The 19419-nt window shown below is 47.8% G+C and overlaps 1 protein-coding gene across 1 annotated transcript in view; it reads left to right on the top strand.

The window, feature by feature from the left end:
* Positions 1–15641, top strand: part of ZCWPW1 (zinc finger CW-type and PWWP domain containing 1) — a 645937-nt gene extending 630296 nt beyond the window's left edge. The window contains exon 14 of the mRNA XM_086945720.1: positions 15277–15641. Within this exon, the coding sequence (XP_086801846.1) occupies positions 15277–15641 (365 nt within the window). The remainder of the gene's footprint in view (positions 1–15276) is intronic.
* The last annotated feature ends 3778 nt before the right edge of the window (positions 15642–19419 follow it).

The following is a 19419-nucleotide window of genomic DNA, read 5'->3' as shown; positions in this document are numbered from 1 at the left end:
GCATCCAGACTTGTTGGAATCTATTGTACAAAAAAGACGTAAGCCAGTCGAGGGCGGAGCCCGTAATGCCAATGGCCGCTAATCTGGTAAGCAGGAGGGAGTGAGGGACAGTATCGAAGGCGGCAGAGAGGTCTAATAATATCAGAGCCGCTCTGCCACCTCCGTCCAAACATTCCCGGATGGCCTCAGATATTTCCACCAACGCCGTCTCCGTACTGTAGGCTGCTCTAAAGCCTGACTGCGCAGGATGTAGAGCCTGGGAGTTTTCGACGAATTTGTCTAGCTGAGTGAAAGCGACCTTTTCACACACTTTTGCTAGGGCCGGCAGCAGTGATATGGGCCGGAAGTTAGCGGAGATAGCAGGATCTAATCCATTTTTCTTTAGAAGTGGAAGCAGTTTAGCTTGCTTCCAGCAGGCCGGGACCGTGGCAGTGAGGAGGGAGCAGTTGATAATATGCGTTACCTCGTTGCCGATTGTGTCTGCGAGACGCGCAAGCACTCTGGCAGGACAGGGGTCAGAGGGGGATCCTGATTGTAGGGAGGCGAGGATGCTAACAATGTCCGTGTTATCTGCTAGGGTGAACTGGGGAAACCGTTCCGTGGGAGTAGGTAGTACAGGAGACGGGATGGCCAGTGTGGGTGGAAAACTGTTGCATACAGTAAGTAGATCATCCTGGATTTTGGTGATTTTGTCAACGAAGAATGCGGAAAGTTCTTCGCACCATTTCTCCGAGGAGGCAAGTATGGGTTGGGCAGCGCAGGGTGAGGTGAAACTTTTCACTATGGCAAAGATTTCTTTGCTATTATTATTGGCCTTGGTTATGCGCCCTTCGAAATATTGGCTTTTTGCGGATCTGATCGCCGCATAATATTTCTTTTGCGCCATTCTTAGGTTCTTTTTTTGCCTCGGGGAGATAGGCTTGTCTCCATGTTCGTTCAAGTTTTTTACAGCCTGACTTAAGATCACGGAGGGTGGAGGTGAACCAGGGTTTGGAAGGGGTGGTACGCAGTCTGCAGACCCGGCCTGTTTTTATAGATGCGGCCGACCCTCCTTCAATCCAGGAATTAAATGTGCTAACGGCTGACTCAATTTCCATAGGTAGAGTGGGACGGGAAGTGTCAAGATGTTCAGCCATGGTCTCTACGTTAATTTTTTGTTTATGAGTAGTAGGGTCGTTAGTCTTGGCCGGGCGTGTCAAAGTCCAAGAAAATCTGATCAGCATGTGGTCGGACCAGGGCACAATTTCGGGATAAGTTAAATTAATATCGAAATTGGTGCAGACTAGGTCGAGGACATGTCCACCAGAGTGGGTTGGAGTTTTAACCCATTGTTTGAGCTGGGCCATAGCAAGAGCTTCACTTAAGCGGGACGTGTCAGGGAGGTCCAAAATGTCCGCATGTATATTGAAGTCCCCCAGAAGAAGGTATCTGGAGTATCTCAACACCCGTGGGACTACTATGTCCTCCAATGTACCTAGGAATCTGCCGACATGGCCTGGTGGTCGGTAGACCAGGGTACCCCCTAAGGTGAAGTGCGCCCCAAGTGAAAGTGAAAAGTGCAGTATCTCAGCATCAGCTGGGGGGCCTTGGGGTTCTAGAGAGAAAGTCCATTGGTCTCTGAATATAACTGCTAGGCGACCACCTCTGCCTAATGGACGGTCATTCCTGGCAATTTTGAAACCCCGTGGGATGGCAAATTCAACCATCGGTCCACATGTCTCGTTTAGCCAGGTTTCAGTAATAAAGAGGAGATCAAACTGGTTGTCACTCAGTAGTTAAAAAATGTCCTCAGAGTGCTTGACCAGTGATCTGGCATTTATCAGGCCAGCACGAATGAGTGACGGATCGCCGAGGGGCTGGGTTGGATATGGGAGAGTGGGCTGATAGCGGAAATTGCAGGCTTGACAAACCCGTGAGGGATCGCCGGCTGCTTCCCATGTGTTACTGCAGGGGCAAGAAGGAGATTTAAGTGCCAGGAGGTACTCACGGGTGTAACGAGTCCTGATCCTGTGGGGTATTAGTGGGGCACCGACAGGGGGGCTGGCCCCGGGCCCGTCCGGGGCAGGGACGGGCACAGACGGGCCCTCCTTTGGCGCTCCTTCGGCGCGCATACGGCGCGCCCGCTGCGCGTTCTGGGAGGCATCACTATTTGACGCACAAGCCCCTCCCCGAGCTGGAGCGCTAACTCCGTTCCAGTAGGGGTCCGGGACTCCCAAGATGGCGCCCAACCTATCTCAACTAGCACAGGAAATATGACGGTGGGCTATACCTCAAAACATATTCCTTCTAGCCCAACATGTTCCACGAGTACAAAATACCATAGCGGATCTGTTAAGTCCTCAAACACAACAGACCCACGAGTGGGAACTTCATATGCAAGTTCTTCAGCCATTCTTTCAGAAGTGGGGACCCACTCAGATAGACCTATTTGCCACCCAGGAAAACGCCAAATGACCAAGCTTCGCTGCCAGATATCCACACCCACTGTCCAAAGGCAATGCAATATGGATTAACTGGTCATGGAAATTTGCGTACGCTTTTCCACCTCTACCGCTCATGCCATTAGTAGTACGCAAATTACAGCAGCATTCTCTCACCCTCATCCTAGTTGCTCCAACGTGGGCCAGACAGCCGTGGTATACCACACTGCTACAATTGTTGATAGTACCGCACCAGAAATTACACCTGTCTCCACACCTCTTAACACAGAACCGTTGAGAGATCAACTCAACCTTGCGATCTGGCTCCTGAAATCCTAGAATTTGGATATTTGAACCTTCCTCCAGACTGCATGAATGTCATTAAAGAAGCTAGGCGTCCAACCACTAGAGCATGTTATGCAGCCAAGTGGAAACGATTTGTAATATATTGTCACGACAAAAATTTGAATCCTCTGGATCAATCAATCAATCATCGCATTTATATAGCGCACTACTTACCCAGTGGGTCTCAAGGCGCTGGGGGAGGGGGATCTGCTACTGCTCGAACAGCCAGGTCTTGAGTTGCTTCCTGAAGGCGAGGTGGTCCTGGGTCAGGCGGAGGTGGGTGGGGAGGGAGTTCCATGTCTTGGCGGCGAGGTAGGAGAAGGACCGTCCCCCTGCGGTGGCTCTACGGATGCGGGGGACGGCGGCGAGGGCGTGGCTGGTCGATCGAAGCTGGCGTTTGGGAGCGTAGAAGTTGAGGCGGCTGTTGAGGTATCCTGGGCCTTGGCTGTGTAGGGCTTTGTGTGCGTGGGTGAGGAGACGGAAGGTGATTCTCTTGTTGACCGGGAGCCAGTGCAGGTCTCTCAGGTGTCCGGAGATGTGGCTGCGGCGGGGGATGTCCAGGATGAGTCGTGCTGAGGCGTTCTGGATCCGCTGGAGTCTCTTCTGGAGTTTGGCGGTGGTTCCGGCGTAGAGGGTGTTGCCGTAGTCCAGACGGCTGGTGACGAGGGCCTGGATGACCGTCTTCCTGGTCTCGGTGGGGATCCACTGGAAGATCTTACGTAGCATGCGCAGCATGTTGAAGCACGACGAGGAGACGGCGTTGACTTGTCTGGTCATGGAGAGGGAGGAGTCCAGGATGAAGCCCAGGTTGCGTGCGTGGTCTGTTGGTTTGGGTGCGCTGCCTAGGGCGGGGGGCCACCAGGAGTCGTCCCAAGCGGCGGGTGAGGATCCTAAGATGAGGACTTCCGTCTTATCTGAGTTCAGTTTCAGGCGGCTGTTCTTCATCCATTCGGCTACCTCTTTCATCCCTTCGTGAAGGTTGGCTCTGGCGGTGGCGGGGTCGTTGGTAAGGGAGAGGATCCGCTGGGTGTCGTCGGCGTAGGAGATGATGTTGAGGTTGTGCTGGCGTGCGATGTCTGCGAGGGGGCTCATGTAGATGTTGAAGAGGGTCTATTCAACACATCATAGGATACTTACTGCATCTCCAAAGATGCAACTTAGCCTATACGTCTATTAGACTACATCTTGCTGCAATAGCAGCATATCTGCAAAACAGACAACATCTATCTCTATTCAGAGTGTGTGCCGGTAAAGCCATTATGGAAGGCCTTAAAAGAATAATTCCTCCCAGAGTACCACCTTCACCTGTGTGGAATTTAAACGTTGTTCTCACACGGTTAATGGGACCTCCTTTCGAACCCTTACACAAATCCAAACTACAATTTTTAACGTGGAAAGTTGCGTTCCTAGTAGCTATTACCTCTCTACAAAGAGTTAGTGAACTGCAAGCACTAACCATTCAGGAACCCTTCTTGCAAATACATCACAATAAGGTAGTTCTGCGTACTAATCCAAAATTCTTACCCAAAGTCATTTCTCCTTTCCATCTCAATCAATTTGTGGAACTGCCCGTTTTCTTCTCACAACCACAGCCAGAACAAGAAAGAGCTCTTCACACATTAGATGTCAAAAGAGCATTGCTATATTACATAGAGAGGACACAACCCTTTCCTAAGACAAAACAACTTTTTGTGTCTTTTCTCACCACCACACAAAGGTAATCCCAATTCAAAATCTAGGATAGCTAGATGGATTGTCAAATGCATACAGATTTGTTACCACAAAGCTAAACGTACGTTATCTGTTCCTCCTAAAGCCCACTCTACAAGAAAAATGCAATAGGTCTCGCATTAGAAAAGTTGGAGCTATTTGTTTTGTAAATGTATTGGTTTTTTAACTTATGTTGACGTTTTTAAAGTAGCAAAATTATGTTTTTTGTTTTTTATAATCACAATGGCTTTTACATTTTAAAAGTAATGAATACTTACCTAATAGTTGTTGTAATTTATAATGGCACTAGATTAAATGTTTGTATCTAATTTTGTGAAGATTATGTTTATTGTTTTATTTTTTTGTTAAAAAATCAATATCAAAAGTGTAATAATATTTTATTTTTTTACTTTTGTAATAAAGCTTTAAATATTGAGACATTGCATCTTTGCTGAGAACTGAGACTTAAAGAATGAAGTTCTGGAATAGATCATCAGATTAGTACGGGTGAAGACAGGTAAACATGTAATTATAGAAGGCGTTAGAGTGATTGAGGCTGGTATAGCGAGTGATGTTGGATAGTGTTAGAGAGAGGGCGGTGTATTGGTGTTGTGTGTCTGTGTATGGCGATATATTAAGTGAGCGTAGATTTTGATGCTGGTGTTTGAGTTTGGATTTTGAGTGTGAATTTGTAGTGGTGAAGTTGATTTTGAGGTAGTAGTTGGAGATTGTATTTTGAGGGTGAATTTGGAGTGTTGAGATTGTTTATGTGAATTTTTTTTGAGAGTTGCCTTTGATTTGTATTGTAATTTTTTTTGAGTTTGCTGTTTTGGATTTGGATGGTGGATTTATTTATGAGTGTTGCTGTGGTGTTGTTGAATGTTATTGTGGTGGTGCTGAGTTGTGCTGTGGTGGTTGTTACTGATGCTGTGTTTGTTCTTAGTGGTGCAGTGGTGTTGCAGATACAGGGCCAGATGTAGGTGCCCAATACCGGTCGGTAACGGCCGAAAATACAGATTTTCGGCCGTTACCGACCGGTATAGAGTGAACGGGATGTAGGAGTCCGAAAATGGTCTGAATCGGTAAATATACCGAATCGGTAAAGTTACCGAATCAGTAACTTACCGAATCGGTAAATTTACCGACTCAGTAAATTTACCGATTCGGTAAATTTACCGAATCGGTAAAATTACCGAATCGGTAAATAAAAATTGATAAAAATGAAGAATGAGATGTAGGTAAGCACTGAAATACCGAATTTGCCTCAAATTCGGTATTCAAGAGTCGGTATTTACCATGGATTGGAATCAGGTGGTAACCAGGTGCAACCTATAAAAATGGACCCAAAATGCAATTCTTCTTGCACAATGGCGGCATTTTATGTCATTGCAAGACGGCTACAGGAGGAAGGAGAAAGGGAATGGCAGAGAGAGGAGCAGGTGTACAGACAGAGGATCACCCTGTTCATGCTCACAGAGGCAGAGATACTCCAGAGGTACAGGTTGGACTCAGACACCATCTTGGACCTCATCAGGGGCCTCCAACCACTGTTGGAGCACACTACCCCAAAGGCACACGCTATTCCTCCCCACGTCCAGGTGCTGTGCAGCCTACACCTGCTTGCGTCTGGTAGCTACCAGAGTGTGGTTGCTGTGGTAGGTGGTGTAACTCAGAGCAGCCTGTCAAGGTTTTTCCACAAATTCCTTGACGCCATGTTACAGAGGATGGACCATTACATATCATTTCCTGCAACCCATGCTGAACTGGTCCAAACAAAATCTGACTTTTACCAGATGGCACGATTCCCCAATATCATTGGCTGCATTGATGGCACGCACATTCCCATTTGTCCCGCTGCTGCCACCGAATATATATACAGGAATAGGAAGTCTACGCACACCATCAATGTGCAGGTGATCTGCAATGCCAAGTACCACATCACTGATCTTGTGGCAAAATTTCCTGGGAGTACCCACGACTCATACATATTTCAAAACAGCGGCATCTATGCACGGCTGACTGCAGGCGAATTTGGTGAAGGATACCTGCTAGGTAAGACACAGTGTGTGACACCCATAACGCCTATAGCTGCAAGAAGTACATGTATGCATGTGAGTGATGTATTCCCATATCATTTCAGGAGACAGCGCATATGCCCTCCGCTCCTTCATACTCACCCCCTACCTCAACCCCTCAACACCCAGCCAAAGGAGATATAACCGGGCCCACAAGAGCACAAGAAATGTTGTTGAGCGTACGTTTGGGATCTGGAGAAGCAGATTTAGGTGCTTGCACAAGAGTGGAGGTGCAAGGCAGTATACCCCCATCACCTGCTGTAAGATCATCGCTGCCTGTGCGATGTTGCACAACCTTGTTGTGAAGAAGGGAACTCAGGTGGAGTTGTCAGACTGAGGATCATGACGACGACATTGCTGCACCTGAAACACAACTGCTGGAGTGTCAACACCAAGTGATGGCAGATACAGACGTGTGGAGATTACACGCAACTATTTCTAAGTAAGTAATGAGACTGAGACCTATGTTGAATGCACAAAATTATGTTTTAATCTAGTAACTATCCTGTTACGGTAAAGAACAAAAGTGCACCAGTGAGCATTTCAATGCAATGCTCACAGTGATTAAACACACACAGACAGGTGTAGAATGCAACCACCGTAGTTGTATGTTGTCACTACGCAGTTTGAAATGGCACAAATGTGCAACACTAACTTTCAAAATAACACTTCCTGTCCAATGGCAGTAGCCCATGGTAATAACTGTTCATCTGCGGCCACGCTTTGCACTGTCAGGTGTATGTGGCTCACTCTGATCACAGGGCATTTGGCCTGTAACCTCCAGTCACCTGCTGCTCCTCCTGGTCTCTACAACAGGGTGGCTTGCCATGCTGCTCCTACTGGTGCTAGCTTCACTCTCCGGCACTTCAATAGCTGCAGTTTGTGCTGTCTGTGCATTGAGTAGAGCCTCTAGCGCACTAGTCATTCCGGCTATGCCCTTCGTCAGCTGATCACTGTTTTGAGTCAGGACTTCCTGACTGGTCATGCTGTGCCTACATAGCAGGGATGTGGCTGTTGCCAGCCGGTGTATGGCTTTCTCGGTTCTCACTGCACGCTGTTTCTCCCTGCACCTTGATGTCATTTCTGAGTCCAGTTTAGTGCACAGTTGCTGCATGGTTTGGGTCATGTCGTGTATCCCCGTGGCCATGCTCTTGTTAACTTCCACCAGTTCCCTGATGCCCTGACCAATGTCCTGCATGTTAATGTTGAGGTTACGCATTTGTCTTTGACAGGCCATGATGCCCTTCCCCTGCATCCTCTGAATCCTGACCATGGATCCCTCCAGTGGCGGGGAGGGGGCCATCGAGCGCGTTCCTGGGCAAGAAGTAGGACGTGGTTGCTACTCCCACTACTTTCTGGTACCCAAGAAGGGCAAAGGGGGGCCTACGCCCTATCTTGGACCTACGGAACGTCAACTGCTTCCTCCGGAAGGAGAAGTTCAAGATGCTGACTCTGGCTCAGGTCTTAGCTGCCCTGGACCCAGGAGACTGGATGGTAGCGTTGGACTTGCAGGACGCCTATTTCCACATCCCCGTCCTGCCGGCCCACCGGCGTTCCCTGCGGTTCACGATAGGCCACAAGCACTTTCAGTTTACCGTGCTCCCCTTCGGCCTTACTAGCGCCCCACAGGTGTTCACGAAGGTGATGGCGGTGGTCGCAGCTCATCTGCGCAGGTTAGGGGTTTCAGTCTTCCCTTACCTCGACGACTGGTTGTTGAAGGCGGGCTCGCCCCAGACAGTCGTCAGCCACCTCCAGACGACGGCAGACCTCTTGCACCAGCCTTTATCCCGAGTTTCGGTCAGGTTGACACTGCGTCTTCTGGGGCTGATGGCTTCCTGCATCCTTCTGGTGCATCATGCTCGTTGGCGGATGCAGGCTCTGCAGTGGGACCTGAAGTTTCAGTGGGCCCAGCATCAGGGCATCTTGTCCGACCATGTCCTGATCTCGGAGGGCACTGCGAGACAGCTGCAGTGGTGGCTCACGGTCCGCGATTGGGTCAGCGGCAGATCCCTCTCCCTTCCCCAACCGGAGCACGTAGCTGTGACGGACGCGTCCCTCCAGTGCTGGGGAGGCCATATGGGAGAGGCGGAGAGCAGAGGCCTCTGGTCTCGGCGGAGTCCCGGCTCCATATCAACCTTTTGGAGCTGCAGGCGATTCGTCTAGCACTAAAGGCATTCCTCCCCTCTGTCCGAGGGAGTGTAGTGCAGGTGTTTACGGACAACACCACCGCCATGTGGTACTGCAACAAACAGGGCGAGGTGGGGTCGTGGACCCTCTGCCAGGAGGCTCTGCGCCTCTAGCAATGGCTGGAACATCAGGGCTTAACCCTGGTGGTTCAACACCTGGCAGGTTCTCTGAACGCCAGGACGGATGAACTCAGCCGCCAGTGCATGATGGATCACGAATGGCGTCTGAACTCGGACGTGGCTCAAGGTCTCTTTCTGCAGTGGGGAGAGCCTTGATTAGATCTATTCGCCACCGAAGAGAACGTGCAATGTCATCAGTTCTGCGCGTTGGAATTTCCAAGGCGGCACTCGCTCAGAGACGCTTTTCGTCGCGAGTGGAGTTGCGGTCTGTTGTACGCCTTTCCGCCTATACCACTTCTGCCCAGAGTGCTGAAGAAGATCAGGCGCGACCGGGCACAATGCATCCTTGTGGCTCCGGACTGGGCACGAAGGTACTGGTATTCCGAGCTACTCAGTATGTAAGTCGATCCCCCGGTTCGTCTGCCTCTTCAGGAGGACCTTCTGTCGCAGCAGCAGGGGACGGTCCTACACCCGAACCTATCCAGTCTCCACCTCCATGCTTGGAGATTGAGCGGCGACAGTTGAGGCCATTTGACTTGCCTCTTGAAGTCTGTAACATCATTCTGGCAGCCAGGCGTCCCTCCACAAAGTCGGTATACGCCTGCAGGTGGAACAGATTTGTGGCATGGTGCACAGCAAAGGCTGTGGATCCTCTCTCTGCCCCTCTTTCTGATGTTCTTCTCTTTCTTCTTTCTCTTGCCCAGGAGGGCTCTGCTCTGGGCACTATCAAGCGCTACCTTTCTGCTCTTTCAGCCTTTTTGAGGCTGCCTGATCAACCTTCTTTGTTCAAGTCCCCTATTGTTAATCGATTCTTGAAAGGCATCACGCATACATTCCCTCCTGTGCCCTTTGTGATGCCTCAGTGGGACTTGAAGTTGGTTCTTACTTTTCTGATGTGCGCTCCCTTTGAGCCACTTCACAACTGTCCTCTCCGCCTTCTTACTTTGAAGACTGCCTTGCTGGTAGCCATCACCTCTGCCAGGAGAGTGAGTGAGCTCCAGGCTCTATCCTGTAAACCTCCTTTCCGTTCAGTCCATCCGTACAAGGTTGTGTTGCGGACAAGGCCCTCTTTCCTGCCAAAGGTAGTCACGGCCTTCCACATCGGGCAATCCATCACCTTGCCCACCTTCTTTCCGCCTCCGCATCCCTCGAGAGAGAGGAAGAGAGGCTCCACCGTCTGGACCCAAAACGTGTGCTCTCGTTCTATCTGGATCGCACACGCCAGTTCCGGGTGGATGACCAACTCTTTCTTCGTTACATGGGCACTAAGAAGGGAAAAGCGGTGCACAAGCGGACCATCTCGCGGTGGATCATCTTGTGTATCCAGGCGTGTTACTCCTTGGCTAAGAAGGAACCCCCTGTTGGGCTGAGGGCTCATTCCACTCGGGCCACAGCAACTACAACTGCCTTGGGCCGAGGAGTGCCCTTGCAGGACATTTGCCAGGCAGCCACGTGGGCCTCGCTGCACACGTTCGCAAGACACTACTGCCTGGACAGCCAAGTCCGGAGGGATGGCTTCTTTGGCCGTTCCGTCCTACAGGACTTTCTGGTGTGATTATTGGTTCGCAGACCCACCACCGGGGTTGGTATTGCTGGGGTATCTATTCTAAGGTAAGGAATCTATCACTAACGTGTCTCTTTCAGATGCACAAGTTACTACTTGTGTAACGATGTATCTATAAGAGACATTAGTTAGGGATAAATTCCTTACCGACCCACCCATCCTCCCCGTTCTGCGAACCGATATCTAGGGTTAAGGTCATCCCCTTTCAGTGCCCTAGTTTTAAGGCACCAGTGTTGGTTTTAGCATAGCTCTGCGTTTCAGGCGCGGAAAAGCTGTGTCTAAGAACTGACGTCAGCAAGCGAAGGCGGCGTCTAAGTACTCCAACGACATCATCACGGCGCCGCCGACGACGGACGGGGAGCCGCAGACGACGCCTACCGCCGCGCAAGGGTACTGCTACGCAAAACATTTCCGGATCCAGTCTGACGCCTGGGGATATTCTAAGGTAAGGAATCTATCACTAACTAATGTCTCCTACAGATATATCATTACACAAGTAGTAACTTGTGCATTAATACTTGTGTTTATATTTCTTACTAATTTGATTAATCTTTTGGATGTATTCTCTTTTGGATGTATTCTCGACGTTTTTGTATCGCGACTATTTTATTTGTTACCTTATGTACTTAGTATATAGTTCTGTAAGGTTATAAACTGTGGATGTGCTAATTTGTTTAATGTTTTGATATTTAATGTATAGCAATGTAATTTTTTTATGTGTCGTGTATCTGAAACTTTTTGACTTTTATCATATTTTGTTTATGTACTTTGTGATTAGCTATCGAATTTCCATGATTGTTAGATGTGCCATGTATTTATTACTTTCTTAATTAATATATTGCTATGTTTATATTGATTGTTATGTACTTTTGATTTTTATGGACAGTATTTTCCTTTGCGTATGTACAGTATTGGTCTTATTTTGATTAATGTATTATTGTTTTATTTGCGTTGTGTTTTGATGCATATTTCATTGGGAAGCTATTTATTAGGATGTACTTTGTGATCCATTTTGCGGTTGTTAATGATTGTTATTTGGCCCTTATTTTCCTTGGCGTTTTATTGTAGGTACAATATTTTTATTGAGATAGTTCTACTTTGCGGACAGATTGTTATTTGTAATGTAGTCTTCTTAATGCAATGTACCAATATACCTTCATGTACCCTCTTGTTCTGTTTAGGATGCGTTAAATACGTATTTTTACACGTTGCTCTCAAAAAAGCACCCTTGCATTCGGAAATATGCAGATATTGAACTCTGCGTTGGCTGCTTGTTGCTCTTGTCTTTTCAGTATTGTACTCTGTTCCTCAGTCACTGCTCTCAAAAGCACGGACGGTGCTGGAGAAGTTATGTACTTGAGCTGGAGCAGCATGGAATTGTTGATTCAGCTTTCCCTAGTTGTGCTGTTTAATGCTGTTGTGGTGCTGATTTATGCTGTTGTGATGCTGAGTGATGTTGGGGTGGTGCTGCGTGGTGTTGTGGTGGTGCTGCGTGGTGTTGTGGTGGTGCTGAGTGGTGGTGTGTTGGTGCATAGTGATAATGTGATGTTGCTGAGTGCTAATGTGGTGCTGAAGAGTGGTGCTCTGGTGGTGCAGAGTAGTGCTGTGATGTTGGTGAGTGGTGCTATGTTGATGCAGAGTAATGCCGTCCTGGTGCAGAGTGGTACTGTGGTGGTGCACCACCAAAACACTCATCGAGACACCAGCATCACTCAGAGCAACACCTGCATCACTCAGCAACACATGCAGCATTACTCACCCCCACCTGAGCAACACTTACCAACACAACAGCATCACTCAGCACTACCATAGGATCACTCAGCATCACCACAGCATCACTCTGCACCACAACAGGAACACTCAGCCCCACAACAGCATCATTTAACACCGCTACAGCATCACTCAGCACCACAACAGCATTACTCAGCACCAAAACAGCATCACTCAGCATGTTGGTGTAGTGCTGAGTTTTGTTGTGGTGCTGAGTGATGCTGGTGTGTTGCTGAGTGCTGTTGGGCTGCAGAGTGATAATGTGGTGGTGCTGAGTGATAATGTGGTGGTGCTGACTAATGTTGTGGTGGTGCTGAGTGGTGTGGTGGTGCGGAGTGGTGCTATGGTGATGCTGAGTGTTTTGTTTAGTTATGCTGATGTGGCGATTAGTGTTGCTGTGGTGGTACTGAGTGGTGCTGTGGTTGTGCTTAGTGTTGTTGTGGTGGTGCTGAGTGATGTTGTTGTGGTGCTGAGTGATACTGTTATGGTGCTGTGTGTTGTTGCCTACTGATAATGTGGTGTTGCTTAGTGATAATGTGGTGCTGATGAATTGTGCTGTGGTGGTGCTGTTGTTTTGTTGAGTGGTGCTATGGTGATGCTGATTGAAGCAGAGTTGGTGCAGCAACTCCAGCATCACTCAGCGCCACACTAGCATTACTCAGCAACACATCCAGCATCACTCAGTGCGACCTGCCTGGTGTAAAGGAGATCGTCTATTTATCCCTGCGGGATAGAATAGTCGAGACCTAAAAATAGGGGCTTCAATGGCATTTTTAGGGAACATTCCCCTAGATGACATCTGCAGAGCAGCCACATGGTCTACACCGCACACATTCACAAAACACTATTGTGTAGATGTGCAAACCAAGCAACAAGCTAATGTGGGCCAGGCTGTTCTCAAAACATTATTCCAAACTACTGCAACAGATAGGGGTGGTTGCCACTAAGATTAGGTACTGCTATACAATCTATGCACAGTGTGCAATCTGCAGCTCATATGCCTCGAACAGAAAATGCTACTTACCAGTATGCATCTGTTCTTGGCATGTAAAGCTGCAGAGTTGCACACGCCCACCCGCCTCCCCGGCTACCCTTGTCTGTTCCAGTATTAACTTAATTAGATACAAACTTCAAGGACATCCTTCCTTTTCTTTCAAAGCTCCATCATTTCCCTAATGGCGAAAAACAATCTGGGGATGGAGCTGATCCCCATGCGCAATGTGGTCCTAAGGAGGATTCACCTATCTCGTGAATTCCAAAGAACCTTTCAGGACAACAACAAACTGCAAACATCCGGGCCCAACACCAGGTGGCGATCTTTGCTCAGTGTGCAACTCTGCAGCTCTACATGCCAAGAACAGATGCATACTGGTAAGTAGCATTTTCCTTTTTAATTAATATTTTTAATGTGTCAAATAATGTTTGCTAATTAATTTTATTGAATGGTTTATTTTCTAAAGATTTTATGTTAATGGTGTATGTATATTATTTATTTGTCATATTTATATGTCATGTTTAAATAATATAAATTAAAGTCATTAGTTTGATTACTGTTTTTAAGTATATATATATTAAATATGTGTTTAAATTGTTTACACTACGTGTATTTGTTATATTTGTTAAGATATATATATTCAATCGTTTAATTGTGTTTAAAATAATGGTACTATTTAATATTTATTGTTTTATATATATTTAATACACCTATATTAATGACATCAATATTTTTTCTCAACATTTTTGTACTTGCCATTATAAGTATAGGATGATAATATTTTTTACATCAATATTTTGGTATCGACATTTCGGTATAGGGATATTTTGGGGGTCGATATTTTGCCAGTGTCTCATCTAAGTGAGTGGAAACGTTCAGCAAATGTGTCTTTTCCTCTACCAGCTCGGCCCTCCAATCTGTTAATGCTGGTTGTTTGTTGGGACAATACCTGCACAGCCTTTGTAATTTGCAGGTACAATTGCTCCCTGATGTGCCGGAAGATCCTCTCCCTGTACTTTGTCAGTGATTCAAGATGGTCTTGATGCTGCCAAGATCACAATTCGTTACTGACCCTCCTATCCTCTGTGCTCTGCGATTGGACTCTATCCATTAATAAGATCCCAAGTCTAGGAATCTAAACAGTGTCAACCAATTTGCTTTTGGGGCTCTGCGACTAGAGGTGAGAACACTCTTGAAAGCCATTGACGTCAGTGCACAGGAGTGACACCTATATAGGCCCCAAACATAATTTCCAGAGTAGAACATCATCAGTGCAGAGCTGCAAGGCACCACCTTCTGGCATGTAGAGGTAGAGTAGAAAAGGTTCCAGTCGCACGTTTAGAGAATGTTCAAATGTGAGGAAGCTGCGGTTAGATAGAGTATCTATCAGAAAGAGGGTTACTGAAGGTAAATAACTTGTTCTGCATGAACGTTGTCTTGAAAGGCCCCACATTCAGATTTTCTTGCCACTTAATACAGGTTTTGGACCTTTAGTTTCAGTTGTGACAAATGTGCCCCCCCCCTTACAGTGTGAGCTAGCCCCATTTCTGATGATAGCGAGGGAGGAGGACAATTAACATTAGGTTATTAAGATATGTTATGTTAAGTTATGTTAAGTGTTGCTTATAAAGCGCACTGACACCGAAGCTTCCTGGCGCTGGTAGACGAAACAGAGTGAGGGGTAGGCATAGGTAACAGAGTCTACGTGGGGGTGGGGAAGAGATACGTTTTTAGCATTTTTCTAAAATTGAGAAAGGAGGAGCAGGATTTGATAAGGAGGAGAAAGGAAAATTGAGAAAGGAGGAGCAGGATTTGATAAGATATGGTCAATTTCTGTTTCCTGAGGCTGGGTGTTAATGAAAAGTTACTTTTTTTTAGTTGAGGTTACATTTGGAGGAAAATTGAAAACAAAGCATTAACATTATAGCCTCACAAATGGAAACAAATATTGTAAGTTTGAGAAAATACTGCACTGGGGGCTTTTGAAAGCTTATAATAGGGCACTTGTTTGTTGATGTTTATCAAGATATGTGAATAATGCATAGTATTAATTATTTTGTTTGGCAGCTGTAAACTTCTTTTTTTCTTTTAGGTACTAAGAACAGATTTTCTTTACCAAAAACGAAGACCACCTGTTCAAAGCCATCCTCAGTACCTGCATGTAGTACAGAAAAAAATAATGCATGCCTGAGTACCAAGGTGCTATCCATTACAGATCCTGGCAAGCGGATAACTTGCCTGAATACAGCCAAGAGGGACAAAGCAAAACACAAGGCAACGCGGAAGGTAGTAGCTTTATTAGAAGGTGAAGACAGCCTTCAAAATTGGTTTGAGGAAGTGAAAGCAAATGAAAAGGAACTGGAAGAAGCGTTTGGTGACGACATGTTAGATATCTTGACGGCAAAGCAGAACGATTTGCAAGAGGATGTCTTCTCCCTTTTACTGTGCGTAGACTAGTTTTTTTCAATGAAATAACTGGAGGGCCTGTTGAGCACTGGCATACTTGTAAACAGTGACATGTGTACATTTGTGTTAGTAATTGTGTAGTCCAGTCCAGTCATAGTTTGAAGCAGTAAAGCTCTGTGCAGGAGAGCAGGGAACAATGTAGTATTGTTTCGTTAAGGGGAACACAGTTGGAGGAGCAAAGAAGAGTTACATTCTGTTTATGGCCATCAGGCCTAAGGAGTTGGATCACTGTGGAAGCTGAGATTTCAATTAATTTCACTGGGATAAAAATGATGGGTCAAAGTTGATGTGCAGTGAGTTGGTGTGAGAACGATGACACATACTTTGAAAATGTGTTCCTCCTTTCTTTCTGGCACTTCCATCAAGCCTGATAATATACTGGTACCTTTGGTGCAGAGCCCCCATGACTGGTTAGTTTTTTGCCAGGAACTGTGATTGTTAAAGCCTTGTGAATGATATATCAGACCTTGAAGATTGTACCTGGTAGAGACTTCTAGCTGCAGATTCCTTAACTTAGAATTACCTTCAGGCTGCAGACTGGATCTGGACATTTTTCTCCAGCAGTACCCCTGCATTCCGGTAGGTGGCGTTATTCGGCTCTGCATAGCGTCGTCTGTGCCAGAAGTGAGTTGCGCTGTGCCTATATAGGCACCACCACATTATTCTTTTCTTTTTACACCAGTCAACGCAGATCCTCATTGCACTCTAAGTCATCAGGTCATTCAGGTAAGTCCCACCACAAGAAGAAAAAGAAGTTGAAGAGCTCTTCAACTTCTCCACGTCCGTCAGCAGACAAGACGAGAGAGCGTTGAAATTTGAGACCTTGCTCTGTGGAAGAGCCAGTGCCTGAGCCATCTCTGTGTCTCCCTGAGTTTCCTGGAGCTAGAGCGATCCCTGCCAAATTAAAAGAAGCTTATGAAGCTATGCACTGCAGCCATTTCCTCTGGCATGCTTTTGGGCCCAACAGGTTTGGGAGGGGCCCTACTGGATCCACGCTGGAGGCTCTGGCACCAGTCAGCCCCTTGGATCCACAGATGGATTGGTACCGGCGCCGGTCATGCCTCCTCGAACTACTCCAGCTCCTATGCTCCCAGCGCCTACTGGCAGCTCCGTCCCCATTCTGATCCCAACTCCAACACTTAGTCGAAGGGGCATCGTCGGACTCCAGCCTCGACAAGAGCCATGCCTTCCATGTCAGAGCCTGAGCCGATCTTGTGTACTAGGACTCTGGGAGGAAAGGGAGAGTTCAACTGGACCCTGAAGAATGCCATCCTTATGATTCGAACATGGACTGGTGTGGGGATTAGGCAGACGCCAGCTGACTGGATACCCCACCAGATACAGGCATGCTTTTGCCCCCTACTGTGGCTACAGAGAAGGGAGCCTCATTTGTAATGGTGTGAGGAGTGCAGCACAGGTCCTGGACCTTAGCTTGCTCTCTGTAGCAGTCGAGACAGGCTTCTTGACAGAAGTGCTTTAACCGGGATTGTCCACCTCAGAACCTCTTCTCCCATTAAAAGAAGCTCTTACTGACGTCCTGCTTGGGACTTGGTCCAAGCCCAACACAGGGGCTCCTGTAAACAGGACAATTGACTGCTCAGCCCCATGAAACCCCAACTTCCTCACACACCATCCTACTTCGGAGGGCTTGGTGGTCAAAGCCTCCACTTTCCATGTAAATCCTGGTGCAATCCCAATCGCACTACTGGGTCAGGAATCCAAGAAGTTGGACAACATAGGTAAGAGGGTGTTTTCTTCCTCCAGCCTGGCACTGCGATCCGTGAAAACCGCGTGCCTTGGGCTGCTAGCCCCACTCTCTGTGGGATATGGTTGCACAGGTCCCGCAAATAGTCCTGGAGTAGGCCCGGGGCATACTCTCCCAGGCAGTTGCCAATGGGAGAGATGCATCTAAGTTCACAATCCGATGTAGACTGAAAACCGACTCACTGGGCAGAGAGGTTTAGTTGTCAGTAGACTTACAGCACCACACCTGGTTGAGGACAATTGGCTTTTCTGGAAATGTCCAAGCATTGCCAATATGGACATGCCCTTTGATGACTCCGTTCTCTTTGGAGACAACGTGGATTCAGTGCTGGAGCGCTTGCAGAACAGCAAGGCTATGGCCTGGTCTTTGGGCAGTTGCATGGCCCCTCGTCACCCCCCAGTCTGCCTTTCGTGGCCACTGAAGTGGCTTTCAGCTGTGTCTACACCCTCTCAGCCTCCACAGCGCTCAAGCATTTCAGCCTCTACATAGCAGAGGATGTGGTACCTCCATACCCCGTGTGTCTTCCAGCCACAGGTCAGGCAAGTCCACCACACCCCCGGCAGCAGCACCCTCCAAACCCTTATAGTCTGCCGTTTTAACATCATGGGCACCCAGTAGGAGTAAGGGGCTGCCATCTCCTGCCCCACTGCTGGTCTATATTATCAGACTGGTAAGTTTTGCAGATTGTCCGAAGGGGCTACTCCCTCCCATTGGTGACTGCTTCCCTCCATGCCACCTTCTTACGACAGGATGACGGAGGACCACCTATCCCTTCTCCACCAGGAAGTGATGGCTCTCTTCTCCAGGGGAGCCATAGAGATGGTCCAGACGCCTGAAGTTGGTCCTGGTTGCTATTCCCGCTACTTTCTGGTGCACAAGAAGGATGGATGCCTTCGTCCTATCCTAGATCTGCGCCCTCTCAATTTCTTCCTCAAGAAAGAGAAATTCAAAATGCTCACACTTGCTCAGGTCTTGTCTGCCCTGAACCCGGGACTGGGAGAGGTGGAGATTAGAGGCCTCTGGTCTCCCACGGACTCCAGACTCCACATCAACCTGCTGGAACTCCGGGCAATCTGGCTGTCATTGAAAGCTTTTCTACCCTCCATCAAGAGAAGACTAGTACAGGTGTCCACGTGTAACACAACTACCATGTGGTACTGCAACAAACAAAGCAGAATGGGATTGGGACCCTTTGTTAAGAGGCCCTGCGTCTCTTCACGTGGTTAGAACTTCAGGGCATATCCCTTTTGGTTTAACACTTGGCAGGCTCTCTGAACACCAGCGCGAACAAGCTCAGCCGAAGATGCATGGCGGATCTCGAATGGTGTCTCCATTCGGATGTGATGCAAGGTCTCTGTCAGCAGTGAGGAGAGCCTTGGCTAGATTTGTTTGCCACTGTCAAGAACACATAATGTCAGCAGTTCTGCGCCCTGATGTTTCCAAGGCGGCTCTTGCTCTGAAAAGCTTTTCGTCTCAAGTGGCGCTCAGGCCTTCTGTATGCCTCTCCGCCCATACCACTCTCAAGAAGATCAGGAACGACTGGCCCCAAGTCATCCTTGTGGCTCTGGACTGGGCATGGAGAATGGTATTCCAAGCGGTAGAGCATGGCCATCTGTGCTTCCACCAGGCTGCTCCTTCAAGATTATCTTCTGTCGCAGCAGCAGGGTAGGATCCTCCACCCGGTCCTGTCCACTCCTCACCTTCTTGCGTGGAGATTGAGCGGCAACAGTCGACAGCTTAGAACTTCCTCCTGAACTCTACAAAATTATCTTGACAGCCAGGCGTACCTCCTCCAAGACAGTATACGAATGCCATTAGGGAAAATTTGTGGCATGGTGTATAGAAAGACAGTTCAATCCCCTTTCTGCCCCCCATACTCAGATTCTTCTCTTCATTCTTTCTCTTGCCCAGCAGGGCTGTGCTTTGGGCACTCTCAAGGGCTTTCTTTCTGCTATTTAAGGTATCTGAAAGAGACACGTTAGTGATAGATTCCTTACCTTAGAA

The sequence above is a fragment of the Lissotriton vulgaris genome, chromosome 12, assembly GCF_964263255.1.
Source record: "Lissotriton vulgaris chromosome 12, aLisVul1.2, whole genome shotgun sequence".
In the NCBI taxonomy this organism is placed as follows: Eukaryota; Metazoa; Chordata; class Amphibia; order Caudata; family Salamandridae; genus Lissotriton; species Lissotriton vulgaris.
Note: the sequence above shows the minus strand (reverse complement) of the source record. Positions and strands in the feature narration are given on the sequence as shown.